Consider the following 21913-nt stretch of genomic DNA (forward strand, 5'->3'; position numbering starts at 1 on the left):
GTTACAAATGAGTTTCCAATACCTTCAAGTCAATAGGGTGTTCAAGAACCTGTGAGGGCCAAGAGTAGAGATACAAAGGTGCCCAAGTAAATTTCTCACTGAAAGCATCCTGTAAAATGAAATACCTTTTGCGTATAGTTATTACAGTAGCAGCAGCAGGGAAGTGATGAACAACAATGCTTCTGCTAAATCATAAATGATTTGCGAAATGCAAATACATTGTCAGTCACAAGCACAGATTAAAGAGTTGGAGAATTCCAGCAGAAGAATAGGAATTCATGACAGACAGCAACCTATGAAATCAGGAACTAGCTAGGGAGGCCAAGGAAATGCATGCTGATTTCTTTGTTCCTCTCCACAGAAAGACAGGAAAAACTCAATTTTAGATCAATCTGCTATGAACTGATCTAGAAATGAAGCCCTGTGTGATATTCCTGAGTTAATTTTCATCAATGTGTTTTTCATCATTACCTGTGGAGGTGTTTTTTGGAGTAATATCTACTAGAACATCCCAACTGATTCTTTTAAATCTTAGAAAACATATCTCAAGTTGTTCTGAAATTGACATTTGATTTAATTTTATTTGATAACAAAACAATGACTATTTGAGTATTATAAACTATTTAGAAAAGAGAAAAGAAGGGTCCCTAATTTTTCACTGTGCTCTGGGAATGAGGTTCTTTAAAGTTTTTCAAGTTCAGATTTAATCACAATAATTGCTACTGAAAATGTTGGCTCATAGACTTTTAGGATGATACTCCGAAATGATCTTTAGTGTCATTTTTTGTCACTGTTACTGAGTCCATACATGTTAAAATTCACACATAAATAATATTTCAATTTTTATGCTTTTGTTCTAAGTGATTAATTATTTTTGCTGAGAACTCAGTGAACAACTGTTCAAGTCATGATATAATGTCAAACATCAATGAGAACTACTGACAAGCCTTCAGATGCTATGCATTTTTCTCTGTCCTCATTTAATAGTCAACATACATATTAAGCCTTAAAAGTTATTTTTTAGATTGTCTACAGCAACAAAATATTCTGTTCATAATTCTTATTACTTTGACAGGTCAGGAAAAGTAAGAGACTTGTATAATATGAGATATTATGTGTGCATAGACAGGTTTTCCTCTTGGAAACAGAAAAATACTGTGCATCAGATAGCTCACAAATAGCATTTAAGTTACAACCTGTAGGCTGCAGTTGGCTGAAAGGCTCAGAGGTTCAAAACATTCAAATTCAAAAAGCAGCCTTTCTGCACTGTGGGGCAGGAGACAGGAGGAAAAAAAAAGGGGGGGGGGGGGAGGGGAGAAAAACACATTCCTGTTTGAAGACAGTTGCCAAAAAATAAATCTGCAGGACCTAGAGTATCATTAGCTTGCTAAGAGATACTCCTTTCTCTTCTTTACAGAAAGGGTTTGGTTAGTTACACAAGTCCTGCTGAATACATAGTGCCCAGAGCAGAAACAGGTTTTTAATGAGTTACAAAGTTGTTTTTTCATTATTTTTATTTTTATTTTTTTATATATTTCTATAAATAGATGGTATTTGCTTGAGTGATTTCATAAGGCTTAGGGGGAGTTTCTAAGCCAGACTGACATATTTAAATACAAATCTGCGTGTTTTCTGATTCACCTTTTCCAGAGCACAGTTTTGAGAAAACTTTCTTGAAAGTTTCCAGGTGCAGGTGCTATTGCTGTCAAATTTACGTGGCCTACTGACCACATCCTCAAGGCCCCTTATCTGTGACAAACTCCCATTTCTCAAAGCAAGGGATTGACTACCTGTGCTGTGTGTGGTACCAGGGGGAGGTCTTACTATCCAAAATGTGATTCTGAAGATTTCTTCTCATCATATGGGGGAAAAAAAAAAAAAAAAAAAGTCTTGCACTATAAAACCTCTTTCCCCTTGCACCTCTGATATCAGCCTATCACATTTTCCCCTTACTAAGCATTAGGTTCCTCTTTCTTCCTAAAATATATCATTTCCAATTCTCGCTGTCCTAGTATGGGAACTTTCCTCATGTCCCATGAATGTTCAAGGACTCAGAAATACTTTTGTAATTCTTAACCCTATAAGATCTAGAGTTCTTCCATAACACCATTTAGTACACTTACGGACTTATCTAATCATTTTCAGCTTCAGTATTGCTTTTTAGGTGATATATAATTCCGTTTACATAACAGGTTTCTTTCCAGTTTGTGAACACTGTAAATAGGGGTAGATTTTCACTTTTTTTTTTTTTCCATCATTGCAATCTTCATCTCAAAGCTTTAAAGTGCATTTACTTAAGTACTGTACTATTTCTTCTGCTCTAGGATTTTAGATGATGTCTCTCTATTGAAATGCATCTCTGTGGACTTTTAACGACACATATCAGTTCAATGATGCAATGAAATACCATCTTTAGTATACGCTTATTATAGCAGCTCGAGGGAACCAGCACTGCATGAAATAGTAAGAATAATGGCACTGCTGAGTGCTGAATCAGAGGCAAATTGTAAAGTATGCATTTCAAGTGAAAAGCAGGTACTTATACAATTAAGGATTTCAGATGGATGTTTACAAACTGTAAACATATTTCTATACATTTAATAGAAGAAAAGACAGGAGCTGAAAAATAAATTGATATTTCTCCAAACAAGTAACAACTTCAGGAATCATCTCCACATTACTGTAAACAATGTTTCCAGGTACCAATCCTCCAGTGACTGTAGTACTCCGAATTCTGCATACTCTGGAATACTCTGCATAGCATTTCTGTCCATCCCTCCTGAGCAAAATTTTGATTAATACATTTTTTTCCAGTTTTGACTGAGCTGATTCCATGTTTATCCTTATTAATTGAAAGGATCATCCCTCATTGCTCCATTGGACAGAGTTTGCAAGTAGTTCACTCCCAGTTGTAATTACAAGTATTCATTTTTTGTGCTAAGATTTCCTAGGTTTTCTAGAGCCGGTAACAAAACAGTCTGGTGGTCCTGGAAGATGGATTTGGCTTTCTTTAGTATATCAGATTTTATTTAGTATATTAGGTATAATGAGCTTGGCTAGAATTATCACAGCTTTTACTATCATAATGAATATGCAATTTCTCATACTGTTATTTGTAGTAGTTTTATTAGCAACAATTATTTCAGTAATCATTCTTATAAAATGATAGAGAAAATGCATCTCAACAGTGGGCTGCTACCACTGTTCCAGGTAACGTAAGTACACAACAGAAAATCTATTAATATAATAGCATTACCTGTCTTCCACATGAACAGTCAGTGCAGAAGCATCTGCTCTGGTATCAGGCTGTGCAGTGCACATGATGGTGCACAGCAGTGTGTAGTTCCAGAGAGCTATGAGCAAGACTTTAAGCATATTTCACTGAAGAGTCTAAGAGCTGCAGGATAAATCTGAGGGGGAATCTGGAAATCATGTTGTGAGAAAAGAATAGGCAGGTTCTTACCAAAAATTTTTGACTTCAGTTACCATGATAGTGTGCCTACCAGGTTTATAGCACAAAAGAGTGCTAACATATTGCGTTAGCTTGAGTATGTGTATGGATATATTTGTGTATACAAATGCCATCTTCCACCTCCTTCTCAAAGAAAGCTCTATAGAGTTGCATATGCCACCATGTGTTAAGTAATTTTTTTTTATGGGCTATAAATGACTTGGGCAAGCTGTGAAATAAAACAGCCTGTTCCACTGCACTAAAAGTGCAGGCTCAGTGCTGAATCTCTGTGTGGTAAATGTTCAGTGAGCCACTATTCAAACTAATTGGAATAAAAACATGTCATATATGGTTCATCACCAACACCTATTCACTGTGTATACTTTCCCATGATAGGATGGCTTAATGACAGAGGGAAGAAATCAAAATATTGTATTATCTGAACTTCTAAGAGGGAAAATATCAGTACTTTTTCCACATTGGTTCTCAATTTTAAAATCTTCTGTAGTGTGTCTAGAAAAACTAAGCCTGTGTTATAGATACTTAGATAACGTCTATTCCTGAAGTCAACATTTCAATAAGCTTGAGCTGTTTTTCTGTGTGTCTTTCTTATGATTGAAATTTTTTATGCACTTGCATCTGATTTTATCCTTTTATCTACATTTGAGATTTTTTTTTTTTTTTTTAAATTTCATCAGACCATACATCTAAGACTCTAAAAGGAATGAAAAGCTACCATTTAAGTACATGTCTGCCAAGGCAAATGGGGAAGTTCCTACATGGTTCTTTGACACAGTATGTTTTTGGATCTGTTTAAACTTAGTATAACTGTTTTTGCCTCTGCTTGACCTAAAAATTCAGAAGAAATGATAGAAATAAACTTTGTTTTCATATCATAATGCTCCTCAGGTGGTCAGGAGGTGACATTTCCCAACAGAACAATTACTTTTCAGAAATGGAATCTTCAAGTACTTTATTTTCATTGCTTTCATTTTTAGCTGTTATTCTTAGAAAATACGTTGTTCTTAACCATATTTTCCAAGCACTCTGTGTATCTGAATTTAGGTTGTTTGTTTACATCCTAATTATAAAATATTTTGTTCAAAGGGTTGTTTTCTCTGTGGATTCACAAAATTAGTATACAAAAACTACTTGGTAGTGAAACTTTTCTCTTCTGATTCTGTGCTACTTTATCTTTCTGATAAATTTAGAATTACCTGATGCTCTTTACTATAATGTTTGCACACATTTTCTGCTTTCACTTGTTATTATCCATGGCAGTCCAAAAGTAACTTCAGTCATTTCACTCATCTTTAAGTGCTCATACAATTTCCATTATACTTTCATCATATTGTAATATAAGCCAAATTAATTTTAATCCATTTCCTGGTGTTTCTAGTCAAAAGAAGCCAGAATGTTTAATTTCATAAAGTCAAGGAGGCAAAAAAAATAAATACATTTATTGTGATATTCACATCTTCATATGTATACTTGGAGCAAGAAGGTTCATTATTTTGGCACAGAAAGTGAACGTTGGCCCAGAAGGGATTTTGTCATTTCAGGCTGTATTGTCAAACTCTTAAAAACTTGCATATCAAGACTAAAAAAATATAAAAATATATTTTTCAGAGGAGAGGGAAAATAGTTTAAAGTTTGTCATCATTTCAATGAGAACCTACGCATAATCTAGAAACAATCCTCCCTGTTTTTATATAGGTAGAAAATATTTTGTGTTCTGACACTGATATGGAAAAAGAGCTTGCAGACTCACTAGTACTACTTTAACCAAGTATTTATAATGTATCACACAAAGATCATTGTGGTATGGTGCAAAATACTTGCAAAATACTAAATTGAACTGAGGTTATGTCAAATACAGATTTTTTTAATGACAGTTTGCAAATTTCTTCTCCCTTTAGCACATTTTCTCCTTAGTAAAGCTTAAATAGAATAGGCTTAAAATACATAATAATAATAAAGTTTCAGGTTATTCTGTATGTATGGCATTAAATACTTCTCTTCCCTGTATGAATTTCTGCCCATCAGAAAGCCAGGGCAAAGTGTGTCTTTCATCATCAAAATTTCAGACATGCTGTGGCAAGCCATCTTTTATGCAGCTGAATCTGCAGTGTCTGATATTTCTCCTTATGTAAGATGCTAAAATTGTGAAAAGAAGACTGTGAATGTATATTTAGGCTCAGGCACTGAATTATGGTGAAGATGAAAGGGAGCAAAGGCAGCTAAAGGGAATTTTGATATCTGAGACATGAGGCTGCATAGTTTCCCTTTTCAGATCCAGGCTGCACCTATCTTTGAAGTTCAGTTAAAGTAGCAAGAATAATTTCAACCATGGTTTTAGCTTTCTCTCACTGAAGTTATGGAAAATGATAGTATTGTAGTTGGAATATTTTAGCCTATTTTCACTGTCTAAAAATTAGGTTTCTAAATCAAATCTATCACCTCACCTCATACCTGTCACTGAAAAATGGAAGGCACCTCCAGAAGGCATTTATCCATCATAAGGTATGTTTAAGGAGGTGCTACTTCTATGGACTACAGAGTCTAGAGAAGTTGAATTAGACACCAATATTTCCACCCAATTTAAACTGTCACTAATATATTATTGTAAACCAAAGCTGAATTTTGAGGAATTCAGGAATTTGAAAGTATTGAAGGGAGAATGTTAGAATAATTAGCTCAGAACATAAGGCTTCCCTTCCACAAAAGTATAAATAAGCAGTGGTATCCAGTAGGAAATTAGTTCTGCAACTCTCTTGATTTCCTCATCCCACTTTTATCCTACATCTACCTACCTTTCTTCAAATACAGGTATTCTGTATTCATCTTTGTCACTGAAAACAATATGTGTAGTTATCTCTTGTCATCTAAATTTGTTGAATATGATAGTTACAGCTATGATTTTGCCTCCATTTCTTCCAAATGCCCCTATGGTACTAGGGACAGTCTCACTAAAACACTGAAAAAAAAACTTTTCTGCAGCAATCTCTGATCCCCGATACTATGAATTCAGCCACTGACCTTCTGACACTAATGAAACTTTCTCTTGCAGTTCACCTCCTCTAATCTTACTGTCCCAGTAACCTCTTACTTACCCTAGTTTTTGCTACAACATTTTAGAATGCCACATGATGAAAATAAATCCAGTTGAAATTGAATTGGTACATCTGGGATTTTTTTCGTATTTGAGCATTTGTGAAGTACCTGTGTTATATTCCCACAATTTTTAAAATCACTTTACTTCATTTCAAGAGTTTTTACACATGGCATCAGTCCAGAGCCAGCATTATTTTTGTCCTTTTTTTTTTTTCTTAAAAAAAAAAAATAAAATAAAATATAATGTCTAAAACAGAGGAACATACACAAAAAATGGAACAGATATTATTTTGTTCTGGGAAAGATTTCACATCTCAAAATCTCAAAAGGCTTTGTCTATTTTCAAAAATGTGTTTTGCAAAATTGTTTTGTTTTATGTGAAAGGAAATGAAAAGAAAGGAGAAGAGAAGGCTTAACAATATACCCCTTCAAATAGCCTTTTTTTTAATCCTACTTAGAATTTTGGGCATACAGGCTAAATTTCTGCATTGGTATATTCAAAATTCTTTGGGCAGTGTGAATGTCTCTAGAAATCATAACATAAAATTGTCAGCTTGTTCGTATGCTTGAGCCTTAAAGCCAACCATTCACACTACCCACAAAATTGTAAATTGTGTTTGCTGTGAGCAAAGTTCCTTAATTCTTCTCCTTTCCCTCCTTACATGATTGCATGCACATCACATCAGAGGAGACAGGGAAATATTAATGAAAAACCTTAATCTTCTTTGCTTGTCTTATTATGTACAGTCTGCTCAAAGCAGCTCAAGTCTTCTGGGTAAGGAGAGGGAAGGGAAAAGAGAGAGCAGCTCTCTTGCTCCCAGCACAGAGCACCTCTGGATCCCACAGAGAACACATTTGCTGGGACATGATAACATTTCTCCCCTCATTCCAGAAGAGCATGACTAACTGCACATAGTATCCCTGTATACATCAGATAAAGGAGGGAATAATTTGTAATAACATCTGAGTCCTTCATACATAGTAACACCTAGCCTTCATATAGGCACGTGAGAGAAGACAACATATGCCAGGGACACAGCATCTGCAATACCTCTTCGGAGCAGAGAAAAAAGATGTGGCCATAATCTGAGCTTTAGTTTGTCCTGGGACCTTTTGAGAGCACTGTATAGAGACCAGCATGTATCTAGACTCATCTGTGGAGCTGGGGAGAATAATCATTGAGCCAGTCCTATGCCAGTAAACCCAATGGCATCTATTTAAAGTACTATAAGACAGGAGGTAGTAGTTAAGGTTTTATTAGATGTCTGATTTTTCTTACAGTAGGGTGCACAAAGATGAATCCAGCCTACAGAGAAAATTGTAGTAGTTTTCAAGGGAGGAAAAAATATGTGGGAGAAAGGTGAAAGACAAAAACTAGGTAATGTAAAGACCTCAAAAGGACAGAAAAGTTTGGAGCCTGAAAACATTGGGATGCATTTTTTACAAAGCTCATCCATCATTATTTTACAACATCTTTACCAGTAACTTGTCACAACAAGAGGATGAAAGGCATTATGAAACCAAACAGCTGGTACAGCAAGTAACTGGAAAGATATTTATTTATTTATTTATTTTTAAAAAAAGGTTTACCTAAACAAAGATTGGAAGGTTTGGGTTGGTATTTTGGATTCTTGACATATCTAGTTTTAAACTGGTAGTGAATACCCTTCTGCTTTACCTTCAGCTGCAATTGTTTAACTCTAATACTACAATGTAAATAATAAATGGTGAGTATTCGCAGTAATGCTGAATTATTTTATGCAATAAGATGATATCTTGCTTTGCTGAAGCACAGCTGTCTATTGGAAGATGGACTTCTGGTTCTCAAGATAGAGTTAAAAGAATCCTGCAGAAATAATTCGTGCTACAACAGCACTCTTTGGTAGACGGAAGATTCTGTTTGTGCAAGCTCCATGGATTGTGGGTGGAGGGAAATCTAATCACAGAACTGTAGAATTGTAGGGGTTGGAAGGGACCTCCAGAGATCATTGGGTCCAACCCCCCTGCCAAAGCAGGTTCCCTAGAGCAGGTTGCCCAGGTAGGCGTCCAGACGGGCCTTGAACATCTCCAGAGAAGGAGACTCCACAACCTCCTTGGGCAGCCTGTTCCATTGCTCTGTCACCCTTACCATGAAGAGCTTCTTTCGCATGTTGGTGCAGAACTTCCTGTGATCCATTTTGTGGCCATAATATTGGTATGGATCCTCATCCGCCTATTTAGGTCTTCATATTTTGTCATAGGATTAGGGATCATACGCTGAAGTCCTGTTCATGTTTACATTATCAAGGCATTACATTACTCTCTGTAAAATATACCCAACTGCAGTTAATAAAACCAAAAAAATCTCAGTTAGAGAAGTGGGTGTTATTATCTCCATCTCTGAGATCAGGCACAGAGAATAAGTCTAAGATCACAGAGAACTAGTAAGAGACAGGAGATTGAACTAGGCATAGATTTTAGCCTCTCTAATGATTTCCCATATTTACAGTTTCCTTGCAGCTCTGTACAATTTCCTTTTTCAAATCAAGTGCTCAAGAACGCACCTTGGATTTCTTAGATTTTATGCCATGGTACTACAAATTTTAATCTTTTAAATATTATGATCATATCCTAATATAGCTGAAACCAAAATGTTATTGATTTAAGCAATACAGCTATGTAAGCAGCATTTGAGTTGCTCAGTTCTGGAAGACATTGTGTGTCATTACACAGTGTTAGAGATAACTATAGCTGTACCATTTCCAGGTCACTAGATACCTATGAGACAAAAGGTGGTAAAGTACCGCAAGGAAATACCCACATTCTGTCAATGAACAATACACAGAGCTCTCAGAAATTCATTAGTTTAATCTCTCAGGGTATCAAAACAGATGAAGACCTAAGGAAATGAAGTTAGTTCTAAAAAAGAATTCTTTATTTTTGATCATATGCCTATGATGACACAATGCTATTACTCATCTCTTCATCTCACACTGGAAGATTATGGAAATTCTGAGGTTTATTACATACACTTTCAGAATTATAAACGCAACAGATTCAGAAGGAGCTGTATTTCACATTATACTCAAATGCTTTTAAGGCAAGTTGGGTGACAGAGTTCATTCACTTGATTTTACTAGTAGGGAACGCATACCCAAAACAAGACAAGTACCAAATACAAGTTTCCTCTGCTGTAAAAATCTGTGGAGGCTTCTTATACCCAAACCTTCCCCAGGTGAACATGCACAGAGGTGCATCATACAGTCTCATAACAGACATTCGTACTGTCACAGAATTTCCCTCCTTGGCTGATTCCCTGATGCGGATTCCTTGATTTTCATGTTGAATTATTTTAATTTTCTCCTGGGATTCCTTTTAGCACAGACCAATTTGTTCTCTCTAAGACTGACTCTGGTTCTGGAGACAACATGCTCATCTCTCAACAGAGTGGAGGACATGTTTGTTTCCTTGTGTTCTATAACAACTGTCAGCACTAACACAGCTAGTCCTGCACCACAAAATGCTCCATTTTCCTTTCCATTCCATATGATAGCTTCATGCTGTCCATACACCATCAAAATCAGGCTACAGTAAGAAACTAATTATCTCAGGCTCTCCCTGCCTATCATCAGAAAATTAACTTTTGTGTTCCTGGACCACAAGGCAACATGAAGGTGATCAGAAGACACAGGTATAATGACAAAGCAGTGTGAATGTGTTTGGTTTTCTATAGAGGGTGCTTGTCTGCAGCAGTCAGCTGCAAGATGCTGTTGTGCACCAGTGTTTGGAAACCTGAGATTGCTGTCTAGGAAATACCTAGATTGCCTTCAGAAATGTGGATGTAACATGAATATTCCTAATCAGAAATTGTAGAAATAAACCTTGCCTGCTGATCAGTAATGTGCAATACTTTGCTTTCCTGTTTCTTGTGAATAAACAGTGCAATTTTCCAGTAGGATTTGAAGACTGGCCCTGTAAGAGCATATGTTTTTTACACTCTTACACTTTAAAATGCAGCCATCTCTCAAAGTGCGCACAAAACAAAAAACAGGAGGAGCAATCCTGCTAAAAGAAACCATGGCTATCTTTGCATCTCGTGTACATGCATGGTGGATAAGGCATGCTAATCCTGTAGACTGTAGCCACAAAGTGTAGGAAAGTAAAGCTGGTTTTGGTTTATAGTTGGCTTCTTGTTCATTTTTTTTGCTTGTTTTCTTTGTCATGCTTATTTTTTTCTAGCATCTCAGTTCTTCAATTGCATAATAGGATGATTGGGTTTTAAAGAACATATATAAAGAAAATCATAACTCAAAATTAACATTGCCACACTCAGGAAGCTTTTCAGAAGGAGTTTTCTGTGACTCTACATCCTTTGGCATAAAGTGCAGGGCTCTTGCAAGTTCCAGAAGAGAATTTTCTGCCTATTTTGGAAACAATAATTGTATTACATAGTTCTTTTGGAAAGCTGAAAATTCTGGGGAGTGTTTGTATATATCTTTATCATCTCTACTATTTTATTTCTAATTCAACTACTTTTAATATTCCAAGTCACTAGACTGGAACAGAAGGAGCTTGTACTAACTTATACACCACCATGGGACAAAATATCTGTTTACGTATTTTCTTAATTCTGTTTTCTGGCCATCTGTCATCCCTTCAGCAAATAACTCTAGCAGATGCTCATCATGTAGCAACATTTAGACATCTTTTATTTAAATTTCCAAGTTTAACCTACTCACCCTTGATCCATCTATGCTGATAGACATAGTCAATCTCAGAAGGCAATTCAACTTATTTTAAGATAAATGTGTAAATCAGCTCAGACATTTAAATTTAGACAAATGAACCAGACAAAATTCATGTCAGTGAAACTTACCCGGTCATTTAAATGTATTGCTGAATGAGCCTTGATAACGTGGACCAACTGAAGACAGCTATTTACTGCTGTCTTGGGTAATATGGGTGGGCAGCAGGCATATTATCAAAGAGTTAGGGCAGCACAATCCATAGTAATCAATCCTTGGAAGCTGAAATTTAATTTAGTATTTTTACATAATTTCAAATAGCGATGGTCAGCAGTACACAGTGATTGTCAGTGATACATCCCTTGATTTACAGAAGTAGTAATTTAAGAGTAATAACAGAACTAATTAACCTTTGACAGCATAGAGTGTGATAGTTCTGCAAGAGTAACAGCTTGTTTTTCCATCCCAATGGCAAATTCAAACCTCTAAACTTCTCAAAATACCATGTAGTAATTTAGTTAATTAACCATTTTAATTGCTAATGGATTTGTATTAAGTCCCGTCCCCTAAAAAGAAGTGCTCTCTCACATAAAACAAACAAACAAACAAAACAACACCAAAATGTTTAGTCATAGCTATGTATTTAAAGATTTTTTTAGCTACTGTTAACGTGTTCCTAATGTGAACACAATACTCTGGTCTTCTTGCTTTAATATCAGTAAGTTTGTGTTTGATATATATGTAAAATGTAAAATATAACACAAAATCAGTTTGCATATAGACTGTTCCTGTCAATATTTGCTCCATCATATGTTTATGTAAAGCAATTGCACTTTTTTTTGTTTTTGTTTTTCCATCCAGCCATTGACTGTTGGCTATATTAGAAAGTAATTTTTAAATATTTTATTATATGGTTCTTAGCCTCTGTGATAATCCTAGTTTGCACCTGTTTCATCTGTACAAGCAAACAGTAATATTGAAATTTTAAATGTTTTTCCACTGTTTTAAAAAGCTATATTAGTGCTTTCGTAGAAATATATTAAATGCTTTTTACACTGTAACATTTGCTTATCATCATGCGATCATTAGCAAAATATCCACAATCAATTCTATTCATACATCAGTTATTACTGATGTTTTCTAAAATTATAGAAAATGCAAAAGCTTACACCTGGGCACTATATTTTGAGATATTCTTACCAGTGGAATCCTCAAGGTCATCCCATTACATGACATCCCAAGAAACATCATTTCTGCTATATCAAAGTGCATTCATGTCCACCTTGGCTATCTGTGAACTTTCTCAACAGCTCATAAACAGCCCTATATTAAGACTTCCCCTCATTAGTTTGTTTCTTTATATATATATATATATCTCCTTGTAATGAATCAAATCCACAGACCAATGTAGATTTGAGTTACTCTTATGGACCTGTCAAAGGACAGATGTTGTGAAAGTACATGAAAAAGAGGAAAAATGTCAAGGAATGGAACGAAAAGGAATTTCTCCTGACTATTCAAAATTCTGCTAGGATTTAAAGTGGTGGATTATTTTAGTGCAATGTATCATAAAGCTGGTGGTAAGGCTTTTTCCTTGCATGCTGTGGGAGAAATGAAAATTAGTATGGAAGCACAAGAGAGCTATCATGCGTCATGTGCTCACAGCTGGAGATCATTATTTTCCCCATGAGGCCTAAGTAGTGCAGCAGGATTGTTTGTCGTAAAGAGTAACTGGGGATACAGAATAGTCTATGGAAAATTTCCACATACTGAGATATGGCACTGGAATTTTCAATCACATTCTAAGCATTTCTCCTTTTTTCTAGCTTTCAGAGTCATAGATAGCATCCTACCCACCTTATCTCATTTTAGGTTGAAAGCACATGTAAGTGAAAAAAAAAAAAGTGCTAAGGTGCTAAGGTAATCAAGAAAGATATCCTATCAAATACTGTGAATAAATCTTAAAGGACAGAGAGGGAATAAGGTAAAATAAATAACCCTAGAAAATTTCCTAGGGAAGGCTGTGGTTAACTAAAGATTGCCTGAAACTGACGTTAGGTTATGCTGGAGTCTTTTCAAAATCAATCATTGGAGTCAGTGCAGGAATCGATACTGATCAAAAAGCCATACTTATGCAGCATCTTTCAGTCAGATATGTCACAGTGTTATTTAGTAGTTTATCCACAGTGTAGAGGATTTAATATTTATTTATTTATTTATTTTCCTCTATCTGTTTCCAGTCATTCAAAATCCACAGTTTAGCCAGACTAGACCCATTAGACACTCAGCATTTTCCAAAGCAAGGACATTAAAACTTGATGACACACCTGATGGAACCAATTAACGAAAAACAGAGACATTTTTAGCCTTTCCTTCTTTGATCCCAATGATCTTTGTTGCTACCACCAAAAGCTGCAGACTCTGTTCTCTTTGCACAAGCACATAACAGAAAGCAAGATCCTACCACTGCATGTTCAAACATATAGGAATGGTTTTTGGAATTTTAAATATAATGAAAGAATCACTTGCCTACTAAAAGGTCCTCTTCCACCTTATAGACTATGGGTGAAACATTGATCCAGCTGAAACCCAATTGGAAATTTGTTATTGACTGTAACTAAGTCAGATTCCAGCTTCAATTTGTGAGGAAGTTTGAGGGGCCAGGTTGTAGTTGTGATTATTTCTAATTAATTTTTCTTCATGATCCCCAAAAATATTTTATAGAGGAAAAACAACAGAACGTATGATTGTTCATGGACATTTGTGAAATAGCACCTGGATTCTTTAGTGAGAGATCATTTAAATTTGGTTATACATTTCAGATACATGCAAGTAATCTCTAAATGTTGCCTGGTAGCTTTCTACTCTTTAAGAGAGAAGGTTCTTCAGATGTATCATAATTATTTAATTTCTTCAGAATTGCTTTGCTCCTTGCAACATCTTGGCACCAGCCTCTAGAATTTCCTGGTAATGTGTTAAATCTTCAGCATGTTGTCACCAGAAACTAGATCCCAAAGACTTCCAGAAGCTTGACTGTTTTTCCACTAATGTCTAAAGAGAAGAGGAAGGTGAAAAAATATTTTACAGTAGCAGAAATATAGATATAGAAGCACAGATGCTATTATGGCATGATGCTATTATAGACTGCATTGTGGTGAGGACTTTGGCTCTGCTTGTACCACTGCAGTCAGTTAGACTATGTAGCCCTAGTGTGCTCTGTCTGGCCTTGATACAGTCTTGCAGGGGAAAGGCAAAACAGCTCTGCCTAAATTTCATTCTGTGCCTTATCTCCGTCTCTGGACTGATTTAGAGAAAAATCCATACACTGTAGAAACAATGGGCTTGTATTTCTGCCCCCATAAGAAAAGAAATCAATTACTTTTAAAGGTCACAGTGAGTACTTTCCTTTAAATTATGTAAATAATATTGCTCCATACAAGGAAGAAGGTGAAATGCTAACTTCACCAATGTCTTAATTCATTGCCTTTCAGAATCTTACTTTTCAACACCCTATTAAACATTGTTTGTTTGTTTTAAAAACTAGATAACTTCTGAATCTTGTAGTAAAGTCTTCTGAACAGGTGATTTGTAGTGATCATTACGACTTGTTATGACTTTCAGTGAAATTTATATTCTTTTGAACAAAGTTCCTCTGAAGCAAATACACTCTGAAGCACATAATCTGTTTATGCAAGTGTACTGCATGTATCTACAATTTGTTCATCCTAGCAAAACATTATCCTTAATACTCCTGAATACCCCTAAATACTATAATCTGTCCTAAAACAAACAAACAAACCAAACCAAACCAAACCAAATCAAAAATGGAGAAAAAAAAAATCAAAACCCAAACCAGCAACGAAACAGAAATTTTTACTTCTTTTCACGTTATTTAAGGTACATTCATTTTTCATTTACTTTAATGAGATTTTTTTTTTTCCTGCTCTTCCAGGTAAAACACAGGTTATGGGTGAAATCAAGATTGCATTAAAAAAGGAAATGAAGACAGATGGAGAACAGCTGATAGTAGAAATCCTTCAGTGCAGAAATATCACATACAAATTTAAATCTCCAGATCATCTACCAGGTATTACAAAGAAACCAACTTCACAATACTATTAAAACATTAAGTAGGATGTATCTGAAGTCTTTTAACAACACCATTAAAATGGGAAAGAAAATTGCTTCCTAATGATATGATATATTCTTCCTAATATGATATTCTATTGATTCTATGATATAATATTCTTCCTAATATGATATATTCTATAGGATATCTTTTGAAGTGTTCTTTGCTCCTATGAATAACTTTAATGAAAGTAAAATCATTTTATAGAAGCAAATTAACTCTCAGAAGTTAATCTTCTTTTTAATGTGCTTCTGATTGTTAAAAATTAATATTTTTTTAACTTCAAGAAAAATGATAACACCTCAGGTTATAAAAGAACAATGATATTTAGTGAAAATTTTGGTGAAAAAGCTTACTAAAAACTAAAAACTTACGTTCGTAATATTTTCATACACACATGAAGACATCAAGTTATTTGTTCTTTTTATGACAATGTTGTAAGCACAAAGTAATTTCCTTGGATTTAGTAGGGTAGTTCCATTTTTAAGCAATGTGAATGAGACCAGAACATGGCTCTGTAGAGTACCTTGTTCTGTTTCTTCTCAATATTCCCCCTGCACTGAAATCATTAACAAAAATGTTTACTTAGAAGGTTTTGTATTTAACTTGTTGAATTGCTGTTGAATTCCACAGACCTGTATGTGAAGCTGTATGTTGTCAATATCACTACACAAAAGAGAGTAATTAAGAAGAAAACCAGAGTATGCAGGCATGACCGAGAGCCTTCGTTCAATGAAACATTTAGATTTAGTTTGAGTCCTGCTGGGCATTCTCTTCAGGTAATTCTGCATCTTATTAAAACCTAATTTTGTTTGTTGTCCATTCTGTGTTATGGGCATTTGAGATCAATTTTCTATCCCAGTTGTCTGCTGAAAAGAGAAAATTACATAGGAAATAACACAATTATGTAATAATGAGAATATGGAGATGGAGGAGACTTAATATGATTATTTAATCCATCACCCCCCACACTAAGGAAGAATATTTATAGACCAAATCTGAAAACGTAAGGTTTGACCTGTTCTTAAAATCCCCTAGAGAAGGAAATTATACATGTCTTCCAAAAAATATTTGTCTATATATTTGGGAAGTTTAGTGTATTATCTAACTTAAATATGCCCTATTTTTAATCAAGCTTACTTATCCTTAAGTATCCTCTAAGAACACACAGGAAAATGGATAACCACTCTTTATTAAAAAAAAAAAAAAAAAGTCTTCATACAGAAAGGTTGTTATATTTCTCCTCTCTCTTTTTCTAGATTAAATAATCCAGATTTCTTAGATATGTCTGTTGCTTAAATACATTTTTTCATTCTTTCATCATCTTCTTTAAAGGTTGTGATGCCTAGAATCAGACACAATAATCATAAATTCAGCCATTGTGGAATCACAGATTATGCCAAGCAAATATTCCCTGTGTATGTTTGTAAAGGGGATTTTGGTCTGTGTATTTCTATTTTTCATCTGTGGCACATCAAATTATTTTTTTATTATTTTATTTTATTTTATTTTATTTTATTTTATTTTATTTTATTTTATTTTATTTTATTTTTTATTTCTTTAGGTGGGAATTCAGGAATAGTGCTTCTTCCGTTAAGGCAGATTTGATCACTTGGTTATATATGGTTATTTGGAGGGGTAGGATTCACTTTATCTACTTTCATGAACTTTCTCATGAGTAGATAGCTAAACCAATTACTCAGGCTTCATCTAGTCGGTGGAGATGGTGGGCAATTCTAGTGGTATCTGCGTGCTAATCTTAAAAGCAAATGGAGGGAATGATTGGGTGTACCAGCATCTGCCAGATATACCTTTAAATCTGGATGACTGACTTAAACAAGACAAGTAGGTTTTGATTACTAACCTTAGATTGGATATCTATATGCCTACATTATGCTTATTGGTTGCATTGTTAAAATTAAAATTAAAATGGAAGTTGCTTAGAAAAAGACACCAACAAAAACAGATGCTGTTTTCCCTCTGTTAAGGCATTCTGAAATGATTATTGATTAAATAGATTAAGTATATGTATTAAAGATGTTATATGTTAAATGGGAAAATCCGGAGTGATCAATAAAGTCTTGTCAAAATTTAAGAGCTAACATTGCTGTAAAAACTATGCTTCCAGAGGTAGTTCAAAGGATTGAACCCAAAAAAGAAGAACCCACAGAGTCCTGTGGGAAAATGAGCCATCAAATTGTTAAGGAGTAAGGGATACTAGGAAGGTAGCCATAGGAACAATCAGCCTGAGCTTTAGCAACATTTCCTCAGAAGCATTTTGATATGCACTGATGCAGCACACTTTACCTAAAAAAAAAAAAAAAAAAAAAGGCTTTCTGTTTTTCATTGTCTTTTACATAACTGTCATGGAAATTTGCTTTCCCTGTCCTTGAGTACAGAACTGGAGGGTCTCAAGAAAAACTAGCAAACAGCAAGTTTAAAACAAGAAGATGTTACTTCTTCATGCAGCTCGGGGTCTAAGCTGTAAAATCTGTCACAATAAGCTATTGTGGATGCTAAATGTTTTCATGAAAAAAGTACCTGGAGAAAATGACTGGACAAATTCATGGGAAAAAATTGTCATAGACTATTAATACAAACATGCTACTTGTGAGTCAGGAAGTCAATGATCCATAGAACGTAGTAGGTATCTTGGGAATGTTCCACTACATGATTGTTCTTCTGCTGTGCATACGCAGTGTACTGCCTTGTACACTTTTTTGGAAGCAGAACACTTGCCTGGAGAGATCTTTGGTCTGACTCAGTACATCTGTTTTTATATATTCATCGTGCCTATCAGTCAATCTGTTCCTACTGGAAAGCATGAAACTGGCTGATTTGAATGCTGAATTTGAGAGTGATGAATATGTAGGGTCAAAGAGATGGACATTGTCAACAGAGATTTGGACAAGAAGAAAAGGAAACCAAAACAGAATGTACAGAACAAAAATGGAGCTAGGAGCTAGGGGAAGAAAATAACACAAGGGAGAGGGAATAAGAGGAAACTGAACATGGCAATCATATAAAGAACATTGTGAAGAGAGATGAGAATCAGCTACAGGCAGGAGTTAGGAAAAGGTTCTGCACTCCAAAAATCAGTAGAGAGATAAAGAAAAAAAAAGGGGGGGGAAAGGGGGAGAGAGAAAAAAAGAAGCTAGACTTGGCTGGTCAAGAGTATTGGGAATGAGAAAACAAAAAATCATCTGAGCATTAGAAATTGAGACTAGCTCAATCAGGATAACAAGGCTGGAATTTAAAGCCCGGAGCAGGAAAGAAACAATGTTGGGAGAAGAAACAAGCTAAAGACGACAGATTTTAGGGATCCAGCTGGGAGGAATGGAGAAAAGAATCAAGGACAGAAGTGACAGAAAATTTCTGTTAGAAATTTTTTCTGTCCCAAAAGTGTTGGTGTGACAGAATCAAAACATTCTGCAGAAAACATTTTGACAGGTTTCAGACAGGCATTTGCCTCAGCCCCTGGCAGCTCACTTTCTTGATTTCCCTGTTCCTTGGGAACCCACCTGGGACCCTTCTGGAAAGCACTGGGCTCTTGGCTGCTTTGCCTTATTCCTAGCTGGCTCCTGGCTGACTAGCTGGCTGCAATTAGAAATACAGAATGTTCTATGTGATGGTAATCAAAAAAGCCCAGAAGAATGTTTTTCACAGATGTTTTGCCAGCTTCTGGGCCATCCACACTTTCAGGAAACACTGAACCAAGTGACATAGAAAGCCGCTAGTAAAAGACACAGCTACCTGGTTTCCCCAGAGACAGGCTTTCTGATGAATGCAGCGGGGTTCTCTAATAGTTCTGTGCCTATTGCTCCCTTATTTGGTCCTCCCTCATCAAACCTGTTGACTGAGATACATGGAGGTGTCCAAGCTGTCCAGATAAGTATCTTCTGTGCCAATTGATATTAAAACTGGCAAGTGAACTGGGGAACTCATCCAGTAAAATGACTGTAAATTTCTTTCTCCCTCTTTTTTCTTTTTTTCTTTTTTCTTTTTCTTTGTCCTTTTTTATTTTTTTTTTTTCTGTTGTAAAGTTTGCAATTTTTTACTTTGTTTCCCAAATCAGAATGAAAAATGTTCAGAAATGTTAATATTCTTGATTACTGGAAACTCTAGCTCTACTGTTCTGTTAAATGTCTATGTACTGTATGGTCTTCAAAATCTCTGTGGAGTACAAATTTCTTCAGTTCTGCCATTCTTCTGCTGTTAGCCTAGATCTGTGAAACCAAGCAACAAAATGCCCCATTTTCTCCTCTGCTGGTTCACATGGAGGGTCATAGCCTCCTACTGTTATCAGTTACCTCAGTTGCTCATTGCCTGAGCTCTGCTCAGTGACTGTGAATATTACTAACCTGCTGCTAATCCTATCATGGAAATTCGTCTTTTTAATAAGTTCTTTTTCTTTTTGGAAAACAGTTGATAAAATATAAAAGTATTGAGATTGTTAATTTGGTTAATCAAAAATTAAGAAATGCTAGAAATTATCTGATTGATAACTCACCCCTCTGAAGCATATCTATTATTAAATGTATTCCTTCCAGAAACACCTAAAAAGAACCTATAAATCCAAAGAATTAATCAGGTCATAGAATCATAGAATCACTTAGATTGGAAAAGACCTCTGAGATCATCTAGTCCAACTGCTAACCTAGCACTGCCAACTCTACCACTACACCCCATCCCTAAGCACCACATCTGCACATCTTTTGAAGACTTCCAGGGATGGTGACTCAACTACATCCTTGGGCAGCCTGTTCCAATGCTTCACAACCCTTTCAGTGAAGAAACTTTTCCTAATATCCAACCTAAACCTCCCCTGGAGCAACTTGAAGCCATTTCCTCTTGTCCTATTGCTAGTTGCTTTGGAGAAGAGACTGATACACATCACCACAGCTTAGTTTTAGAGAGTGATAAGATCTCTCCTGAACGTCCTTTTCTCTAGGCTAAATAACCCCAGTTCCTTCAGCCACTCCTCATAAGGCTTGTTCTCCGGATTCTTCACCAGCTTCGTTGCCCTTCTTTGGACATGATCTAGCACCTTGATGTCCTTCTTGTAGTGAGGGGCCCTAAACTGAACACAGTATTCAAGATGCAGCTTCACCAGAGCTGAGTAAAAAGGGACAATCGTTTCCCTAGTCCTGCTGTCCACACTATTTCTCATACAAGCCAGGATGCCATTGGCCTTCTTGGTGACCTGGGCACACTGCTGGTTCGTATTCAACCAACTATCGGCCAATACCCCCAGGTCTCGTTCTGCCAGGCAGCTTTCCAGCCACTCTTCCCCCAGCCTGTAACATTGCATTGGGGTTGTTGTGCCTCAAGTGCAGGACATGTTATTTGGCCTCGTTGAACCACATACAGTTGGCCTCAGGCCATCAATCCAGTCTATCCATATCCCCCTACAGAGCTTTCCTACTCTCAAGCAGATCAACACTCCCGCCCAACTTGGTGTTGTTTGCAAACTTACTGAGGGTGCACTTGACCTCTACATTCAGATAACTGATAAAGATATTAAAGAGAACTGGCCTCAGTACTGAGCTCTGGGGGATGCCACTTGTGACCAGCTGCCAACTCTATCTACTTCCATTCACTACAACACTTTTGACCCAGCCACCCAGTCAGTTTTTATCCAGCGAAATGAATGCCCATCCGAGCCATGAGCAGCCAGTTTCTTCAGGAGAATACTGTGGGAAATAGTGCCAAATACTTTACTGAAGTCTAGGTAGACAACACCCACAGACTTTCCCTTGTCCACTAGGTGGGTCACCTTGTCACAAAAAGAGATCAGGTTAGTCAAGCAGGAACTCCCTTTCATAAACCCATGCTGACTAGGCCTGATCACCTGTTTCTCACAGAATCACAAAATCATTTAGGTTGGAAGAGACCTCCAAGATCACCTAGTCCAACCTCTGACCTAACACTAGCAAGTCCTCCACTAAACCATAACACTAAACTCTACGTCTAAACATCTTTTAAAGACCTCCAGGGATGGTGACTCAACCACTTCCCTGGGCAGCCCATTCCAGTGCCTAACAACCCTTTCCGTAAAGAAGTTTTTCCTAATATCCAAACTAAACCTCCCCTGGCGCAACTTTAGCCCATTCCCCCTCATCCTATCACTGGGCACGTGGGAGAATAGACCAATCCCCACCTCACTACAGCCTCCTTTAAGGTACCTGTACAGAGCGATAAGGTCACCCCGAGCCTCCTCTTCTCCAGGCTAAACAAGCCCAGCTCCCTCAGCCTCTCCTCCTAAGACTTGTTCTCCAGACCCCTCACCAGCATCGTTGCCCTTCTCTGGACACACTCGAGCACCTCGATGTCCTCCCCAAACTGGACTGGGACAAAGGGGCCCAAAACTGAACACAATACTCGAGGTGCAGCCTCACCAGAGCCGGGTACAGGGGGACAATCACTTCCCTAGTCCTGCAGGCCACACTGTTTCTGTTTTCCCGTATGTACAATGTAACGGCACTCAAGATGATC

At 36.4% G+C, this 21913-nt stretch overlaps 2 protein-coding genes across 7 annotated transcripts in view; one reads left to right on the plus strand and one right to left on the minus strand.

Moving 5' to 3' along the window:
* LOC310883163 (uncharacterized protein) overlaps positions 1–21913 on the minus strand; it is a 447119-nt gene that overhangs the window by 376403 nt on the left and 48803 nt on the right. The window lies entirely within an intron of this gene.
* Positions 1–21913, plus strand: part of PCLO (piccolo presynaptic cytomatrix protein) — a 373598-nt gene that overhangs the window by 345624 nt on the left and 6061 nt on the right. For all 6 annotated transcript variants that reach the window (XM_083802973.1, XM_083802968.1, XM_083802972.1 and 3 more), the window contains 2 exons: positions 15242–15376; positions 16052–16197. In XM_083802973.1, the coding sequence (XP_083659099.1) occupies positions 15242–15376; positions 16052–16197 (281 nt within the window). The remainder of the gene's footprint in view (positions 1–15241; positions 15377–16051; positions 16198–21913) is intronic.

The sequence above is a fragment of the Anser anser genome, assembly GCF_964211835.1.
Source record: "Anser anser genome assembly, chromosome: 1".
In the NCBI taxonomy this organism is placed as follows: domain Eukaryota; kingdom Metazoa; phylum Chordata; class Aves; order Anseriformes; family Anatidae; genus Anser; species Anser anser.